The sequence below is a fragment of the Muscardinus avellanarius genome (assembly GCF_963383645.1).
Source record: "Muscardinus avellanarius genome assembly, chromosome: 8".
NCBI lineage: Eukaryota > Metazoa > Chordata > Mammalia > Rodentia > Gliridae > Muscardinus > Muscardinus avellanarius.
The window spans coordinates 9668684-9689366 of NC_137794.1; the positions used below are offsets into that span (position 1 = coordinate 9668684).

At 38.5% G+C, this 20683-nt stretch overlaps 1 protein-coding gene across 1 annotated transcript in view; it reads right to left on the reverse strand.

Annotated features, from left to right (window-relative positions):
- Positions 1–1042: 1042 nt before the first annotated feature.
- PKHD1 (PKHD1 ciliary IPT domain containing fibrocystin/polyductin) overlaps positions 1043–20683 on the reverse strand; it is a gene marked incomplete at both ends in the record, with an annotated part of 452539 nt that continues 432898 nt past the window's right edge. The window contains 4 exons of the mRNA XM_080700604.1: positions 1043–1488; positions 14426–14548; positions 16215–16373; positions 19232–19339. Of these exons, the coding sequence (XP_080556730.1) occupies positions 1043–1488; positions 14426–14548; positions 16215–16373; positions 19232–19339 (836 nt within the window). The remainder of the gene's footprint in view (positions 1489–14425; positions 14549–16214; positions 16374–19231; positions 19340–20683) is intronic.

Below are 20683 nucleotides of genomic sequence, written 5' to 3' on the forward strand. Positions count from 1 at the left end.
AGAGATGGGCCCTCTACAAATGCATGAATGAACAAAAATTGCTCGGTTCTCTCTTCAGCCCTCAGTACAAGTTACAAAGGCTGTACCTGATATAATCTCTCCTCTATTTGGTTGAGCAGTTTTCTATACTTTCTTCTCAACACACACACACACACACACACACACACACACACACACACACAAACTAGTTATTTGGAACAGGAGTTAGCGAATGATCCACTCAGCCACATCGTTATTTCTGGTGTTCTCATACAATTTTCTTCCACTTGTAAACATGACCCAGTTACTAAGAGAGAGAACCACTACAAATATAACCGTGGTCCATGAACAGTTTCCTTCACTGAACTTAGTACTTTTACACCTTTTCCTTAAACAGAATCTCAGCAAAGTACATACAAATATCAATTCTCAAGTGTAAATACTCATGAGGCGCAAACCCCCGTGATGACTGATTTTAAACCACAAAATAAAACCCTCCTGTACAAACTGAGAATGTTGCTTTGTACTTGGAAGGTAAGTTCTGATAATCAGGGAGCAGGGTATTCTCCTTTTCTTCCAGTGCTCTTACGGATAAAGAAACATTTTTCTGTAGCACTCCAAAACTAAATGCTGCTGAATGGACCTTTTCATGATCCCTCCTATAAGACAAGCCCAAAGCATTGTGGATGGTCACAACAGGGGAACTTAATTACAGTTCCCCCCTGGTATAAAGCAGTATCACACAGTTATTAAGTTGGTAGAATAGAAACAGAATTGACTTCAGCTAAAAAGAAGTAAAACATCTACAAGTGTTTGAAAGCCTATTACTTGACCAGCATTGGAGTAGGACCACTGGTACAAAAGACACTTACTTATATGACACTTATATGTGACTTATAAGACATCTATATGACAGCCTTTCATTTGAAAGTCGCTAAAGGGATTCGGAGGCTGCATTCTCCCTTCTTAGCTGTGCAAACAAGTGAGGCCCCACAGTCCGTTTATCATCCAGAAATATGCTGATCATGCTGCCTTCAGCCCCAGTGCCCACACTATTGTCTGATCACAGCTGCTCCGGGACAGCAGTTTCTGGTCCTGCAGAATGAAGGCGGAATGTAGCAGAGACACCGCAGGAGGCATTCTTCTCTGGGGAAAGCCCCAAGCTGCCGCTCTCCGTGGTCAGCTGACTCTGTCCCTGCCATTGCCGCCTCTGTCCTCGGAGGTCTGGGCACAGGAGCAGCAGCTGATTGTGGCCCGCCAGCTGGTATCTGAGCAACTGCTCCTGGGCCTCGCCCCAGCTCCCAGTCTCCTGAGGGTACACCTGCTGAGCAGGAGCACCTGGACCAGTGGTGTGCCCCGGGGAGGTGACGCTGGCGACCCTGGGTGCAGGCACAGGGGCCTCTTTCTCTGGCACAGCTCTGCGGCTCACCTTCCTTCTGGAAACCCCGCCGTCCGGTGACTGGTGGGGGAGTTGGTTCACCTTGTCTGGCATTACCTTCATCCTCATGTCTGTGAAAAGAGATTTCATTTTCAATCAGTTGATACCACATTTTGCGTATTAGGGACTCTTGACAACATATTATCCAATAATTACACATTGAATTATATCAGCTCATCAAATACCTTTGGAAATATTTTTTCCTAAAAAGCAAAGCAAAACAACTGTATTCCAGGCCCAATTTGTAACTAACATTAACCATTCAATATAAGTTTGATAATACTGCTTTCTAGAAAAACAGTTTTAGGTTTACTAGTAACTAAGGTAACTAAAAATACTTTTAGGTTTACTGAGGTTACTAAGTCAAGAGATTTTTATTGTAAACATAGGCCTTAAATTTGAGAATCACACCACAGCCAGGTCTAACCATTAGACCACTTACACCTATCTTAAAAATTGTGAACTCTTTAAGCCTATCTAATAGTTTGAGTTTTATACTAAATTTATATATCTTTGTTTTATAAAAGTTTAAACATAGGTGGACATAACATAAATATATACATAAGCATTTATCTATGTGAGGGTCTGCATGTATGATTATATAATAATGATAATGCAATGATGGAATTTGTGTTGGAATTGTCATAAAATTAGGCATAAGTTCCCCATCTCCTGCCAGCTGGCTGTGTGACTTTCATCTTATCACTTAGTAGTAATTTACATTATATATTATTTATTATATTATATATTATGTTATATTACATAAAGAAATAATTTATATTATTCTTGAGTGCACTTCATTTTAGCAGTCTTGCTTAGTTGTTATTTTCTTCCTTTGACATTTTATTTGTAATTCATTTTCTTATTAAACAGAATTAGAAATCAACTCAAAAGAGTACAATCCTGGTAACTGATGATCTAGGCACTTTTGTCCTATTTGGTCCCAATTTTCTGAAGGACATAGTGTATAAGCATTTAATAATGTGATTATGTTACTAGGGAGTTAAAAAACCTCTCATATTACTGGAGCAGTAAATGATGATGAATTAAGAATATATAGAATTTACCGACACAGTAGTCACACTTACCTGAACAGTTTTTGATATTATTAAATATATAAAATGTGGTCTCAAAAATCTATATAGCACAGGAGCTAGCAGCGGAGGCTTAGACTCTAATTCTGTTTAAAGTCCCTGCACGGTCCTTTGCTTGCTGAATATATGTGCAAATTGTACTTAATCTTGCCATGCCTCAGCTTTCTCATCCATCTGATGATGCTGGTATCTACCTCAGATGATTGAAGGTTAAGTAAGAGGAAGCATGCAAAACACTCCCCAAAACCTACACTATGGTGAAGACTACATTATAAAAACCATTAAAATCATCATTCAAATTGCTAATGCTCAAATAACAGCACACCAGCCAAACACTGATTTCAATGCTTAATATTCACTCATTCATTTGCTCTTTGGTGCCCCAAGAGACTAGTACTATCATTGTCCTTGCTCTACAGATGGATAAGTTAAAGTACAGCTGGACATGGTGGCATGTACCTGCAGCTCCAGCTACTCAGGAGGCTGAAGCGGGAAGATCACTTGAGACCAGGAGTTTAAGTCTAGCCTGACCAACAGAGGCACTGGCTCAAAACATCAAAAGAAAGTACAGAGGAGTAAGCTTTTTGCCCTATTTATAAAGCTTTTACGTGTAGATATGGGATTTAAATATTGTTTCAAACACCATGAATTAACCATTCAACATTATTGTGTTGTTATTGTTGTTGTTATTATTATTATTATTTGTTATTGACCCCAGGCACATTCTACTTCTGTGCTATATCTTCAGTACTTTTTACTTTCACTTTGAAACAGGGTCTTACTGGGTCTTACTAAGTTACTAAGACAGGACTTGAACCTGTGATCTTCCTGTCTCAACCTCCCAAATACTGAGATAACAGGCATAAAACCCCCACTTTCAACTTGATAATTACTAAATATGATTATGCATGTTTTTTTGAGTATTGCTACCATTTACCTAATTAAGTGTAGCATAAGTAGTCTTGTGGGTTTTTTTCTCACACACAGAAACATACAGCCGGGCATGGTGGCGCACACTTGTAATCCCAGAGTTTGGGAGGCTGAGACAAGGGGATCTCACAGGTTCAAAGCCAGCCTCACCTACTTAGTGAGGCTCTCAGCAACTTAATGAGACCCTGTTTCCAAATAAAGTATAAAATAGGTCTGAGAGTATAGCCTGGAGGTAGAAAAGCCCCTGGGTTCCACCCCCAGTACCACCAAAAAAAAAAAAATTATACAAATTCACATAAAAATAAACAAACAAGCACCATCACTAAGATAGACCTTAGTTGTCTAACTTTTGGGTATCTCTTCCCCTCTGAACTTACTTTAATAACTAAAAGTAACATTTATATAAGCAAGTATAGTAATTACCACATGTTGAGTGTTAAGTCACATATATTATTTAGTCCTTACAACAACCCTCTGAAGTAAATACTATTATTAACTCCTCTTTACCTCTTTAGAAGGAAGGCAATTAGGCACCCAGATATTTCTAAGACCACAAATAAAGCGGTAGCAGATTTTGTTTACTTAGCAGAATTCAAGGATTTTGGCCCTGAAATTTGTACTGTAAACACCATACAATACTGTTTAAGTTCACAGACAGCTATGGAGGATTAACAAGAATGGTTGGCCGCGTGCACGGGAGTAGGTCACAGGTACACAAGTTCATCTTTCAGGTGCCTTAGGATGAATAACAAAGCTTGAGAACTTTCTGAAACCCTTTAAACGTAGATGGTAACATGGGCACCGACATTCACTGCATTACTTTTCTTGGACTTCATTACCAAATTCATTAACTACTCTTGTACACAATGTAGTTGCAAATTTATTAACCTGTATATCATATTCCTCTTGGTTCATAGCTTTCTTGGGTCATATTAGGAGACAGTAATCGTGCCTACATTGTACTATAAGAAACTAGGGTAATAGAGCATCAATTTCCTACTTTGGGTTTAATCTAACAAAGGATGGTAAACGAGGTGAGCATATTAGAAGGTAATAACAAGAGAAAAATGTACGCGAGATTCTTTTTATTCATAGCAGTAAAATGAAAGAAAGGAATCATGCTATCACCGCCACAATGGTTAGAGGAACATTCTGATAAGCCCACGTGACTCGCGTCGCCTCTCCCTCTCCACTGCCCTTTGTCTCACATTTATCTGCTGCGGCCACCTAACTGTGGGATGATTCTCTTGCTTGGAGCGATGAGAACTTTCCGGCTACTCTCACTTCCCTCTGGGATGTGCGACTCCTTCCAGAAGTGCTTCTTGACAGCTCAACCACATTGATTTATGCCTCGGTACTTGTTGACTGGAGTTTCTCATTTGACCTGTGCAGCCGCTGCTATTATTGGTCCCCCTTCTTTGTGTGACAGACTCGTCTTCCTCTTAGGATGTCAAGTGCCTCCAGGGAAGGGATTTTTTTTGTGTGCCATCAGCCGTGTCCATTCATTATGCCCAGTCCTATACCAAGCAATGGGCTTGATATCATCTCCATAATTACTTCTTCTCTCACCAGGAGGAAAAGACATAGTTTATCAGGATCAGCAAATAACCAAAGAACAAGAATAATAAATTGTCAGGTAGAAGCAAACTTGAAAAGGGAAAAGAGGCTTTGAATTTTAATCCCTTGGTAAAACCAATAGCACTTTCTATAAGATGGATCAAACACTACCAGGGACCTATTTTCTGCCCATTGAAGATATTGTTGTCCTGCTTATGGGAGACCTTCATTGGAAATCTTTCCCTTCTTGCTCTTTGTGCCTGCATCTATTCATAAAAGACTAATGCATGCCTAGCTTTCCTTTGCAGACCCCAAAACATTTAAAAGTCTCCCATGAATTATTTACACGGCAGCTCCAATCAGCACATACCTGACAGACTCCCCAGCTGAAATTAAAGTTCCCTGTGTAAAGGTGCCCAGGGAGGCTGGCCACCTCCCACTGTGAGGTTATAGACAGAACTAAGTCAGCACACATTATATGTCAGTGCCGACATCAGAAGGAATCAGCTCCTTTGATCTCGGACCTCCACAGGAAGCTTAGATCTCAGACAAATTAGATAAAAAATGAATTTATAGCAGATACGTGTCCTAAGGCATTCGGCTGAATGTTTGGGTTTTAGGGAAGGAAGGATAATATCAAAACACATGAATTACCATGCCTCCTTCCCATCTCTGCCTTGACGATGAGTTCCCATGAAGATGGGAAGAGGGATTTCAAATTGCCCATCCCTGTGCTTCTTAGAGTCCCACTGGTGAGTTCAACAAGTATCAGGGAGAATGGGATGAAATATGGTCAATGTATACTCTTCTCTACCAAAAAGGGCCTCCACTAATTTGGGGTCCTGCCAGATGCACTCACAGGAAACTATAACTTTTCCAGCTCTCCTTAATGTCTCATGGCTTCCAAAGCTTTCAAGAACAGCATATATGTGAATATATATATATATATATATATATATATATATATATATATATATATATATTGCTCCTGATTTTTAAAATGTCTCTGAGTACTAGTTAGTCTCTGGATTCTTTTGCAGTGAGAACATAAGCAATGTTCTCTATCTTCCTCCAAACTCTTCAAAATTTCTCAACTCAACTTCACGTACAGTGTGCAAGGTTAGAAAACTTGGATTCAGTGCAGCAATCCCAATATAATTGTCATTCTTTTAACCAAAATAGGGTCTGAAACAGAGTAATGGACAGCCAATATTCCTACAAAAAGAAGGCACTGCATCATTTGCCAATAAGGGCAGTAATCTTGCCCACATATTGAGAATAAATGTGCTTTAAGTAATAAATTATATTGCCTCTGTTATGCCCATATTATTTGTTTATTTAAGTGAAAAAACTTCTTTATTTTTTATACTGAAGATTAAACCCAGTGGAATTTCACTTCTGGGCTACCCAGCTTGGCCTCACCCAAACATCTTCACAAGTGGCCTCATTTGTACAGGGATTTCAACTTTGCCAAATGTTGCTTGGCTTTCCCGGTCTTCCTTTGAAATCTGGGGGCTATTCTCTGTGACTCCTTTTTGCAGCCAAGTCAACAGTACATGAGCACTGAGACTGGCCACCAGGAAGAAATGTAGTCATACCTTTTTAATAATGGCTACTGGGCCCCTTAAAATTACAGGGGCTAGCCCACCTCCATCATGGCTGCCACAGATACTTTCTCCATCATGACAACCATTTCCTCCTTCCTTTCATCCATCTTACTTTCTCCTACAACATCAGCTCTCTTGAGCTCAGCTTTACACATACAGTTTGACATTCCTGGTCAAACTATAAATCTGTAGTCTTTCTGTTTTACTTTCTGCTCTGGAAATTTGGTGTACAATTTGCTGAACCTGGCCATCAGCATCCATAATGCAGCTTGGATACTTTACTGTTTTGAGATTTCCTTCAGCAGCTGAATCAGCCCATCATCTTTGAAGTAGGCCTCAGGCAAACTACTACCCCATGCTAATGAAGATGTAAAGTTCCAATGCCATGCAACGTCCTGTCCCTCCTCCTCTTGTGTTATTTCTTGCTTCTGGCCTCCATGATGTGAGAGCAAATCCTTGTTCACGCTCTTCTCTCCACTTTCTGCTTCCATGATGTCCTGAACTCTGCAGACCCACCTGAAATATACTGAACCAATAAATTTGCAAAAACTGTGAGTAAATAAATCTTCCTTCCCCTAGGTTGTGTTTGGTCAGGATAATTTGTTCCAGTAGTGGGAATGCTGTCCAAAACATAGGGTTTGTTGTCCTTTTTTAAAGAAAATATGCTAGATACCTTATTTGTGTGTATGTGTGTGTTTTGCTTTGGGGTACTAGTGATAGAACCCAGGGTCATTCTACTTGAGAGCTACACCCCCAGCCCTATTTTTTTTTATTTTTTGAAACACAGTTTCACAGAGTTGCAAAGGGCCTCACTAAGTAGGAGCTGAGACTGTCTTCGAACCATAATCTTTCTGCCTCAGCCTCCCAAATGCTGGGATTACAAGCATGCACCACCACGCCTGGCTTAGACATCTTATTTTTAAAGTAGATATTCATATCTTTTTTCTTATGTAACATAGGCATGCTATTTATTAATGATTTTCAAATATATAATTCTATTTTCCTGGGAGCTTGCTAAAAATTCTCAGCTCTTGTGCTCCTCCCTGCTTCTAAGCATCTTGAGGTCATCTGTCTCCTCATGTCTCCCTGACATTCTTATGGATTATATTTATAAAACATAAATTCAGGCAAGGTATGGTGGTCTGCACTTTTTAATTCCAGTACTTGGGAGGCTGAGGCAGGAGAATCACAGGTTTCAGGATAGCTACAGCTACTTAGCAAAGGCCTGATTCAAAATAAAAATTAAGTAGAGCTGGGGATGTAGCTTACAGATAGAATGTTTCTGGATTGAATCACTAGTACCAAAATAAAAAATAGTAGTTTCAAAGACAGTGTTTTTATTCATTAACATTTATTTATTTATTTATTTACATATCAGTTTTCTATTCCTAACATTGAGCGCATGGATTCCACATACAAAAAAGCTTAAATTCATCAAAGATCAGTTCATGATTTGGAATAGCGGCACTGAGATCTGAACAGGGGCTGTTCTGCAAAGACAAAGGTCTGGTAAGAAAACTAAAAGAGAAAATTAGGGCAGCTAGCAAAAAGCATCGCTGGAAAGCAAGAAATCTAGTTTTTCCACTGGTGTGACCTAAAAGATGTGCGGTCACTATCCCATTCTTAATTGTGCAAAGCTTGATACAAGTTCTATAGTGCTTCTAAAGGAAGTAAAGCTTTTATATTTGTTTTTCTTTTGTTTAGCAGTTGTAAGAACAAATGAAATCCAAGTGCCTTTGGAAAGAAGGAAAGATTATTTCATCTCTGTTGTTCTCATTCGATGGATAATAGTTATCAGTAGTTTTACATTAAAAAAATCTTTATGGTAAAAAAATGCTGGAATTAGAAAAATATGGAACTTATTCCAAAGGATAAGATGAGCACAAATAATCATATCCCACAGAAAACTGACATATATGTGAAGGGAACTAGGAGAAGAGAACTATTTTTGCTAAAGAAATATGAAAAGGAGAATAAGTATTTGATCTGGAGTTGGGAGAAAGGAGAGACTCTGGACATGGCGATACAGCAAGAGTGTTTTGAAATGAAGAAACCTATGTTGCAGATAAGGAATTCTGACCTGGACGGAAAAAGACAGTAGGAGCAGATGCCTGCCCTCGGTGTATAAATGTGATCAGACTGAGATATAGCTGTAAAATGAAGTGGAAACGGAGACAAAAATAAAAGCAAGGACAGTGAAGAGGTAGCATTGATAAACATGGCAAAGAAAGAAGGTTAAGTGTGAAAGGGAGAACTAGGCATTGAAGGCATCTCTGAGGTGTCTAGGTTGGGATATTTGGGTGTTTTGGGCTTTTTATTTTTGTTTTGGGGAGGTGGGTGGGTAGTAGAGATTGAGCCCAAGAAAATTCTACTTCTGAGCTATACCCACAGCCCTACTTGTCTTTTTATTTTGAAACAGAATCTCACTATGTTGCTGAGGACCTCAGTTGCTGAGGCTGTCCTTGAACCTGCAATCCTCCTGTGTCAGTCTCCCGAGTATTGGTATCACAGCCATGTGCCACCACATGAGCTGTAATTGACCAATTCAAAGGACCAGAGGACTCCTTGAGAAAAGGCATGCAAAATTGAGCAGACCAAAGCAAGACTCTTTTCTTGTCATTTTTATGAACTTAGAGTCTGCAAAATGGGCAACCAAACCCTTAGTGAATGAGATTTGAGACAGTGGGATGTGATGTAAGACCGAGAAGCGCTGAACATGCACCTCAGGAAAATGGTATTATTTCTTTAGCACACCCTCCCATGTTTAACTTCTTCGAAAGCATGTTGATTATGATCATTTTACACTGGCTTACGGCCTGAAATAATTCTCTCACTGTTTTCAAATTATTATTTATGTGCTCCAACCAAGTTGGAAATTCTTTAAGAATGGGGAACCATACATTATCTTTTGTAACTATGCAGAGAGCCTTATAATGCACTAATTAAATGCTTATTTAATATTTATGGGAGGGCTGACATCTAATTGCACTAAATCATTCCAGCAGATCCTCCGGTAAATATTGCCAAGACGAATAAGCACCATTTGTAGGTCTTTCTTCCTTGGTACTGTTGACATTTTGCACTAAATGACTTAAAGGAGAGAGATGGTCTTGTGTGGTATATATTTACAGCATTCCAGATCTCTACTCACTATAATAGATATTCCCCTATCCCAAGCTAAGGTTTGAAAAATGAATATCTCCAGTCCTTGCAAATATGTTCTGGACATAGGGTGATTAACTGCCCAATATATCTAGAAATGAATAAATGCCCTGAACTCAAGACCTTCAGCTTTATAACTAAGAAAGTTCTTGTGAAGATTGTTTTGTGCTAGTAACCTTACCTGGGGGATGGGGGCAAAGTTGCTCTCATAGAGAAACACTGGTGTAATGGTTTGGATTTAGAATCTCCCCCGAGCACTCACAGAAACAGGGCAGCAGTACTGGAAGTGATGTTTGGTTGCTAAGAAAGGATCTCTGGGGAAGCAGCCTTGAAGATGATACAAGATCTCTCGTCCCCTTTTCTCAAGCCACTTTTAGCCTCCAACATGTGAGAGCAGAGCTTTGGGAACCCTTCTCTCCACCATGCCCTAAGGTCTGTAGACATCCACCTCACCTGGACTAAACCCAGACAATCTCCAAAAACTGTGAGCAAATAAATATATCCTCCTCTAAGTTGTGTGGTCGGTGGGTTTGGATTATAGTAGAGGTAATGTTGACTAAGATAACTGGCCTGTGAGAACAGAGCCATCTATACAATGAATTCCCATGGCAGAAGGTACCATTATAGGGGGGAAATTTTTATTATTTCTTTAACATAATGAAGACAGCATTTATTTTGACTGAGATAGGAGGTGTTGGGAAAGTTTTATTAAAAAAAATTCCAGCTAGTGCTCAAGAGCAAGGAAGTTTTAGCTGGGTGTGGTAGTCATGCCTGTAATCCCAGTACTTGGGAAGCTAGGGCAGGACAATCACAGCTTCAAGACTCGCCTTAGCAACTTAGGGAGACCCTGTTTCAAAATAAAAAAGGACTGGGAGTGTAGCTTGGAGGTACAATTCTCCTGGGTTCAATACCTAGTATTAAAAAGATGAGGCAGTTTTAATTGTTTGTTGAAGCAAGCAATCCAATTAGAAAATACTGTAGAAGCAAAGGACCAAATGAGCAGTGAGAAAAGCCCAGAATTCCGTTGGCTAGTGTGGTGAATGTGAGCTGGGAATGACAAGGTGGAGTTCAAAATGAGATTATGAAGACAGGAGAGAGTCCAGTCTTATTGAGCTTTAAGTTCAGAATAAGAAAAAAAAAATCTCATGTATAAAAAATAACACTGTAAGTGCAATGTGCTAGGAACTGTTCTGCGTTTTTTACTGATACTAATTCACTTAATCTATACAACAGCCCTAAATGCAACAGTGTTATTGTGGCAATTTTACCTGTGAGGAAACAGATGGGCACAGATAACTTAGTTGTTTTGCTTGAAGACACAAAGTCAGACAACAATGGAAGTCAGATTTAAACCCAGTCTGTCTGACTTTGGATCCCCTGTTCTTGACTTTCACGTTCTCTTACCCCTCAAATGATGATGGGAGTTTATGAAGTCTTATGAGTATCAGATAATCAGGAATAAATGACAAAAACCCTGGAAACAGAGCAAAATGAGGACGTGTACTTTACCTATCTCTTTCTCCTTGGAAACTCTATTGTGTCTCTATTGCATCCATGAAACTTTTGCTAAAAGTAGGGCCATGATGAGTGTACAACTTAAATTTAGTAATAATGTTAAATTCATCGTGAAATAATCTTAGATATGACGGTGATGCCAAGTGAAGAGAAAGTGCCAAGGAGCAAGAAGCCAATCATCTTATTAGCAAATGTCAAAAGTTAAAAAATGCAGAGGAAAAATAAAAATAAAAAATGCATGGAAATAATGGAATAAAAATAAACAAACTTATTAGCCAGGTATGGTGCCCCACACTTGTAATCCCAGTACTTGGGAAACTGAGACAGGAAGATCTCAGGTTTGTGGCCAGCCTCAGCTACTGTTGAGGCCCTCTGCAACTTAGTGAACTCTGTTTCGAAATAAAGAATAAAACACAGCACTAAGGGTATAACTCAGAGGTATAATGCCCCTGGGTTCAATTCCCAGTACTGCCAAACAAACAAACAAATTTATTTAAGAGTTGCAAAACACAAACAACAACAAATGCTGGCATTAATATAGAGAAGTGGGAACTCCAATATATTGTTGGTGGAGTTGCAAATTAGTGCAATAACTTTAGAAAAAAGTATGGAGGATCCTCAGAAGAATGGAAATGAACTTACTATATGATCTAGCAATACCACTTCTGGGTATCTACCCAAAAAATGAAAACCAAATTACCAAACTTATGCATGCACATCTATGTTCATAGCTGCACAATTCCCAATTACCAAACTATGGAACCAGCCAAGATGTCCATCAACAGATGAATGGATTACAAAACTATGGGATATGTACACAATGGAATTTTACTCAGCCATAAAGAAGAACAAAATTACATCATTTACAGGGAAATGGATGGAACTGGAGAACATTATGCTAAGTGAGATTAATCGGTCACAAAAAGTAATAAATCAGATGCCCTCCCTATAATGAAGAATCTAGGGAGAAAATAGGAGGAACTCTAGATGGCGAAGGAGATACCATAGATGAGCAAATAAGGCGACCTAACTGAGGGGGGTGGGAGGGGGGAGAAGGAGATTCCCTACTGTACATACTGTACATGATGTACATTCTCAAACATATCAAAGTCAATCAGCCAAACATAAGAAGGAGGGATGGGGAGGAAATGGGGTGGGAATTGGGAAAGGGCTAACTGGGTGATGTGTGCATGTATGTCTCCACCATCTTATACTCCATTAAGAGGTATGACTACAATGCACCAATAAAAAAAAAAAAAGTTGGACATACTAAAAAAAAGGTGTAGCAGCAATTAGGTGTTCTGTAGCTGGAAAAAAATCCAAAGAAAAACACGAAAATATGCTCTTAAGGTTTGGACAAACTTTAGGAAATAAACAAATTCACCATAATCTCCCTGGGGAGATTCAAATAACACCTCTTCCTATTTTTTCTTGTAGCTATCCTAATTCTCCAGCCTCTATGATCTAACCTCAGTCAAGAAACCCTGTCCCTGCCTTATTCCTAATAATTTATGAATAAGCCACCACATAAAAAATGTCCCTTAATAAAACACCCAGGCATGCGGACTACTTAATGTAGTTAACTTTAGCGAGGCAACCAAGATTCATGCAGATGGCCATATTAGATTAGGAGGCAGATTAGCATCATGCCTGCCATTCACTAAAGAACACAGCTGAAAATGAGGAGCTGGGTTCAGATGCAGTTTAAACACCTGTCCTGGGTTTATGTGCACTGATATGAAAATAGTCATCTCATTAATAAGAGGAGCAAAAATCCACAATTGAAATGGTCTGAGAATCTAGAAGGGGTTCCTGGAATATGCTCTCATTAATCTCCATTCTTTCTAACGCCTCCACTTTTCTCCACTCCTTCAACTGCCTTTTGTCCAGATACTCGATTATGGACAGCTAATTCGAAAAAAAATTAAATTTCATTTTATCTACGGGTAAAGACACAAATTGCAAAAAAAAAAAAAAAAAAAAAAAAAAAAAAAAAAAAAAACAAAACTTGAGCCGGGCGTGGTGGCGCACACTTGTAATCACCGCACTTGGGAGGCGGAGACAGGAGGACCACACAGGTTCGAAGCCAGCCTCACTAGCTTAAGAGATCCTGTTTCCAAATTTAAAAAAAGTATAAAAAAATAGGTCTGAGAGTGTAGGCCAGAGGTAGAAAGGTTTCCAGGAACCCCAGTACCACCAAAAAAAAATCTTGATAAGTACATTGCACACACACACACACACACACACACATCTGTCACCTGTGCTCAGACACATGTAGATATTATCCAACTATTTGGAGGCAGAACACTGGATGTATGGTTGTATTTTGGTTAAACACAAACTCACTAAAATTGGCATTCCTTTTCAAGCAGAAAATATTATAATTACTCTTAGTTAGAAAAAATAGAAATATCCTTTCCTTAGAGTATATGTTTTTAAATGTTTTAGACCCATGGAAATTGTATGAATATTTTTCACACACCATATCCAAATTTGGCAAAGCCACCTTTGTTCTGTGCATGGCATTCTTGTCTTAGGAATCCTCAGTAGGACAAGGGTGTAGCACGAATCAGAGGCTAACGCTCAACTTTTCTCTGCCTGGCACCAATTCTGGGGACATTTTATTAATATAACAACAAAATTATCAGGCATAAGGCAAAATATAGGCCATTTTTCTAACAGTACAACTAAACAAAGAAGAGTTTAGCAAAGCTGACGCATTTGTTGGGGTTTCTGTACTCACATAATTTGCATCGTAGGTATTTGGCAACTTCACTGCTTTCCCACATCCAATAATGTTGCCAAGTTGGCAACTTTGTCATAGCTAAGGGAAAGATTACATGCCTATCCCCTGGTTTTCCCTTTTCTCTGTGCGACAACTCAAAATTAAACCAGTAATCTTCTACTATGAAAAAAATAGGTAAACATCAATTCAAATAACTAGTTACTGGTTGACTAAATCAGCTGGACTTGTGCATGTCTGTGCTGGAGTATAATTTCCTGGAGCTAAAAAGTGACACAGTAAATAAATGGCTGTTAGCTGAATGCTCCCAGAGCTGACATCGGGGACGAGGGGGGAAGCAGATAACAGTTCACCAGGATTGAGAACCTCCTGTGGAATCATCTCCGTTGTCCAAACTTACCTTCTCCCAACACAGCATCTTCTTTTTCTGTTACTACCTGAGATCCTCGGCGTTTGGATGAAATATGGACATGGTTCTTTTGATCATTAGTCTGGAATTCAGATATCTCTTTGGGTCTTGTTTCTGTAGTAACAAACAAAGGAGCTTTTAATTTCTTTAGACTCAAAGAACATTTTTAAGTGGACCCTGAGTGCTCAGATGCCTTTCTTGTAAACATCTTCCCACCTTCCTTTGTGATGCACGCGCTAGATAATTCATAAAACACGTTCAGAGCTTAAGAAATAATGATATAAAACCTTACATACCAACCACCAATGTTGACAAAATTGTACTCTCTAATACAGTTTCAGCCACATGTGGTTACTGAACTATTGAAATGTGAGTAATTTGAATTGAGATGCATTGTTACTATGAAATACACACCTAGTTTTTTTTAAAAAGTAAAATATCCAATGTGTTTGCCTTCAGTTCACATTCGAATAATATTTTAGATGGGGTAGAATAAATTACCACTAGAAAATTACTATGTGCCTAACACTGTTGCTTATATTTCTGTTAGACAGAGCTAGTAACCGGATGCTACTTTTTAACTTTAAATATTACTGATTCAAAAGAAGTTGCCATTAATGGACAGGGAGTGTGCTTGGGTTTTTACCTAGTCTTCTCCATTTTTAACAACCTGTTTAGATATTGGTTGGGGTGTTTCCACGAGCTCCATGATTGAAGGGCTGGTTCACAGGGTCACACTATTGGGAGGTGGTGGAACTTTCAGAGCTGAAACCTAGTCACAGGTCTGTAGGTCACTGGGGATGTGTCCTTAAAGGCAACCGTGGGGTGAGCATGCAGGATTTTGTAATATAATACAAATAGGATATGATTTTTATAATACAAACAGTAAATTGAGGTGGATCTTTACGTAACTAATCTTGTCAAGTTTGCATCTACAATCAAAGAAAAGTTCTCACAATTATCTGTAAAGTCTACTAAAATAGCTTACCCTTTTCTGCTATGTATCTGTGTGAGGCTGGATCTCCACCTACTTCAGCACAGCTATAGACAAGTATCTTATAAACGATTGCATGCAAATCTTCTAGGAAACTGCAGCTTACTTTTACTAAGAAAAATATTAAACAAGTTTATAAAAATACCCAGGTTTTCGAATCCCCATTTTTTTCTTAGAAAAACCTGCATATATTATATTATCTTAAAATAAATTCATAAGTACATTTTAAATTTGGGGGTTTTTTTGTGGGGTTTTTTTTGTGGCACTGGGAATAGAACCCAGGGTCTTTCTTATGTCATCATTATAAGTGTTGCTTATATATGTATTTTTGAAACAGGGTCTCTTACGCCAGCACGGCTGGCTTCGAACCTGCGCAATCTTCCTGTCTCCGCCTCCCAAGCGCGGGGATTACAAGCGTGCACCACCACACCCGGCCATATTTTACTTTTTAATGTGAATCCAGGTCTCACTAAGTTTCTGAGTCTGGTCTTGAACCTGCGATCCTCCTGTCTCAGCCTCCCAAGTACAGTGATTAGAAATGTGCACCACCTTGCCTGGCTTGAGATTTTATTTTTGTTGTTATTATTATTTAAAACTGAGCAATTCTTGTCTCTATATTAATTGAACATTTGGCTTCATGAAGTTTTATGTACTATAAAAACTCATAAAAATTTATTTTTGGAGGAATAAAAAGAAGCATTAATATATTACACACGATTTTTCTCCACTATTTTTCCTCTTCTCCCCTCCTCTCTCCTCTTCCCCCCCCCCCATAAAAACACATACTTCTGATTTTGCTTTTCTTAAACCAACAGCACACCAGACAGCTCAGGGCCAACCAGGAGACCACGGAGCACAGGGAAGCAGCCAGGATAATGGTTGATTTCTCCTTTCTAGCCACAGGCAAGACAGCAAAGGGCCTGGATCGAGCTGTAAAATTGGCTCCTGTTTTTTAAAAAATAATACATTTAATAATATATTATGATGTAAATATAATAAAATTACTATGGAAAAGATCTTATATCAGTGCCTGGCACATGGTGGGCACTCCATAAATATTTATTGAATTACATGATTAAGTAAATGAACCTAAGAGTTATATTCATGAAGAACTATAAGATTCCAACAATAACTTAACAATCATTCTCTTCAATTCTATTCATTACTAATGGGGTATTCTTCCAATTTGATTCTCAGACATACCTTTTCCACCAATGAAAATTGAGGTTTCATTCTCTTTTTTGTTCTACCACTTTAAAAAGAGAAACACATTTTGGGTTTCAGAATATTTAAAAGAAAAGTACTTGCTCTGACCCATGCTGTGCTTTACTGGAGTTGAACCTGACAATTGTATTGGACGTCACAATCATAACTTCAATGCTAACTCCTAAACAACTCAGTCCCAAAGCTACCGAGATCAACTATAGCATGGTCAGATACAAATGGTCTCCTCTGAGTATGTCTTGTACTTAAGCCATATTTGTTTTTCTTGTTCGATGCCATATAGCTGTTTTTTACGGATATCTGAGTAAGCTGAATCAAGCCCAGGGAAGGGGGAAAGGATTTTAGTAGGGACTCAGAAGTAAAAAATGAAAAGACTCTTCATTCTGTTTTTCATGTTGGAATGACTGTTCAGTGATTGTATGCTTTGCTAATTGGCTAAGTTACTATTCTCATTCTTAAGATATTTAGGAGCTACTTAGTAAATGAAACAACATATACATGACAAATGTTTGTAGAAACACAAATCACAATGCGACACATACCACCAGAATAATGCAGACGGACTGCTTTGGACCTTTCCTTTCTATTGATAGAACCAGGGAAAGCCTCCCGGAGAAGGGAATGTCTGCGTGGGTCTTTGAGGCCGAGTAAACACATGAATGAAAACAGAAAGGAGGAAACAGCACTTGATGTTTGGGAGCTTAATGCTGGAAAGTACTGGAAAGCATTTGAGAAACTGTGGGTGGTATTAAATGTCAGGCACAAGGCAGCCGGCTGTCAGGGAGAGGATTCTAAACTAAGACACGGCATAAGTGACTATACCTTAACATTTAGAGGATTCTAAACTAAGACACTGCGTCAGTGACTATAGCTACAGATCACTCCACACGAGTTAAAATCACAAAGTTGGGAAGCTGAAGCCAGGGAGACCTGACCTAAGTCAATTGTGTGTGCGCGCGCGCGTGTGTGTGTGTGTGTGTGTGTGTGTGTTAATAACCAGGGGTTAAAGCCAGGAGGGTTCTACCACTGAGCTACCATTATCCATTTGTATTTTGAAACAGGGTCTCACTAAGTTATTGTATATTGGTCTCAAATCTGCAATCCTCTTGTCTCAGTCTGCCAGATACTAGGACTGCAGGCGTGTGCCATGACACAAAGCTTTACATTTGGTTTTATAACCTATTCCTTAAGATAACCTTGGTCAAGTATTTGGCTAGTCTTATTCAACCACTGAGGAAATTAATGGACTTTTATATGTCAGACAAATCTGAGATAAAATACCCAGCCCTGCATTTCAGATCCTTTGAAACCTATCCTGAAATCCCATCATGGAGAAAACTAAACACATGTCTCCATGAAAATTTTCGTACATTAGGATGCCTTTAAAGGTATTAAAAGGATATCTGCCCTACAATATTAGTACTTAATAATACTACCTGGCTTCAAAAAATAGTCCTGTTGGTAAAAAGAATGATACAAAATTTGAATTAAAGGAAAATGATTATAGATCATTTTCAAATGATCTAACGTATTTTCAAACAAGGCTCATCAAAGTTTTATTAAAATCTCTAAAAGATACTTTGTTTTACCTAATAAATATAAATATACCTAATATACAACCTAATATATATATTTATACCATATATAATATTTACCTAATATGCATACACACACATTTTGTTAAATATGGGGTCTTGCTCTGATACCTAAACTGGCTTTGAACTCCTGGGCTCAAGTGATCTTCTTGCCTCAGCCTGCCAAGTAACTGGAACTTCAGGCACATGCCAAGATTTATCAATTAGGGCTCAAATCTGTTGTTTTGTAGAAGATTGATAATCTGCAAATAACGTTGGTCCAGTAAAGACAATGGTATCTATAGACATAGAACCTCCGAGTTTATGGCTTTAATGTTCTGTATCCAACTTGGTAAACTTCTCTCAACATCTCTTTTCTTGCTATATGATGCAATACCTAAAATGCTTTTTAAGCTAGTTTCCCCATACTCCTGGTTCTTTCCTTAATGAGTTAAACAGTTTGTTGATAAGGGCCCATTATATATTTTTACGAGAGATACATTTTATACTCAAAAGGAAACTTTCTTTAGATGTTTTTTAATCAGGAATAACTGGGTCGTACAGCAGCTCACACACACCTTCCGCCTGTGCTTGCAAATGCCAGGGTGTTAATAGCTCTCTCATCGCCACATTCTAGGTGAAAGGACGCCAGAACAGCATCCAAAGAAGAGATTTCTTGCTATTCAGCAGCCCAGGACTCTCTCATATATTAAAATTTTCACACTAATGCCAAACCAAATATCATAAAAGTAAGAAAAAAGAACCAGGTAGCACACACAAAGGAAACTTCCAGCATCTCGAGGAAGGTGTACATTTGGATTTTTGCTCCCCAGTGGGTCTCCTGCGGCTTAACTTCTGTGTTCTTTCTTCTCACACCTTAATGACAGAGCCAAGTGAAGTTTTTTTTTTCCCCTAAACTATGACGACTTCTTATTTCTTTATAAGGGACAAGCGGTTACTTTTTCAAAAGAAATAGATAATAAAAGTACACTGTGCTGAAATTACCTGGAGGAAAAGTAACAGTAAAAGTAAAATGCCAGTTTGACCCAGAGATCAGGACTGCCAAGTTGGAGAAGCTCACATAACCATCCTGGGTTTCTGCCTGGGTACACCCTACAAACAAACACAAGACAAAAGATAGGTGTTAGTTATCTATTCAGGAGCACTGTCTTCAAGCCTTCTCCGAAGATAAGAAATTGAGCAATAAAATAAAATGCTTACAAAAATTACAGAGGTTACCTAATCTATCAAGTTATTCTTATTCAAATTTTGGAGCCAAATGATCTAAAACAGAATAATAACAGAAAACATATACTGAATGCTTAATATGTCAGACTCTGCTGTTTACATATAGTTGCATATAGGCTATACAATAAATATTCATTTAATTATTTATTTATTTATTTACTTTTGCAGTACTGGAGATGCAACCCAGGGGCATTCTACCTCTGAGCTACATCCCCAGTCCTATTTTTTATTCTTTTGTTTTAAAACAGGGTCTCACTGAGTTGCAGAGGGCCTCACTTAGTAGCTGAGGCTGTCCGCAAACCATGATCCTTCAGTCTCAGCCTCCCAAATGCTGGGACTACAAGCATGTACCACCGTGGCCAGCTACAATAAACCTTTAAAATATGCTATATGATTATTCTAGAGGTAAAAGAGTAGACTCATAAATAGTTAATTTTTTTTTGTTTTTTGGTCCTGGGGTTATAGTCCAAATCTGCATTATTTCAAAGTTTATATTGTTAACCACTACTATTGGTTGACTATTTACAAAAAGCCTACCACAAAAAAAAATTTATTATCTTTCTAAAGACTCACTAGGTATTTTTATTCAAGGATTCTCCAATTATGTGGTAGTAGACTTAGGCCAATAGTTCAGGATAACAACTTTTCAGGAAACTATGACTGATTAATCTACCCTACTTTAGCAACTTTGATTACTTGGCCTTGGTTTCCCTGATTTAAATGCAAAACAGTTTACATCCTCTAATAATAAACTATTTATAAAGTTGAAGGAGGCAACCCAGGATCACATTCCCAATACCATAAATTGCCTTTTGACTCCACTACCCCTAAATTACGTTGCTAATTCATAGCTGCCACCCTTCGTTCTGGAAAGGGCACTGTATTGTTATGGTGGACGCAGAGTTAGAAGGCTCGTCTTAAAGTTTATAAATTGGTTGAGCTCTCTGAGGCTGAAAGGTATCATAAAGACATAGTATGTCTAGTGCTACATTTTTCAATTCAATTGCTCAATGCCCTTCACGAAAGCAATGTCTCTATGTCTCTCTTCATCAATTTCGCAGAGCTAACGAAAACTTCCTTTTTGGGAAACATCTTTTCTTTCAACTATTCAGCATCCCAAAATAAATGAAATGCCCAGAAAAACTGGAAATAAATAAGCCAAGACTCAAATAAATGATAGGCGCCCAAGATAAATGCAGTTTATACTCT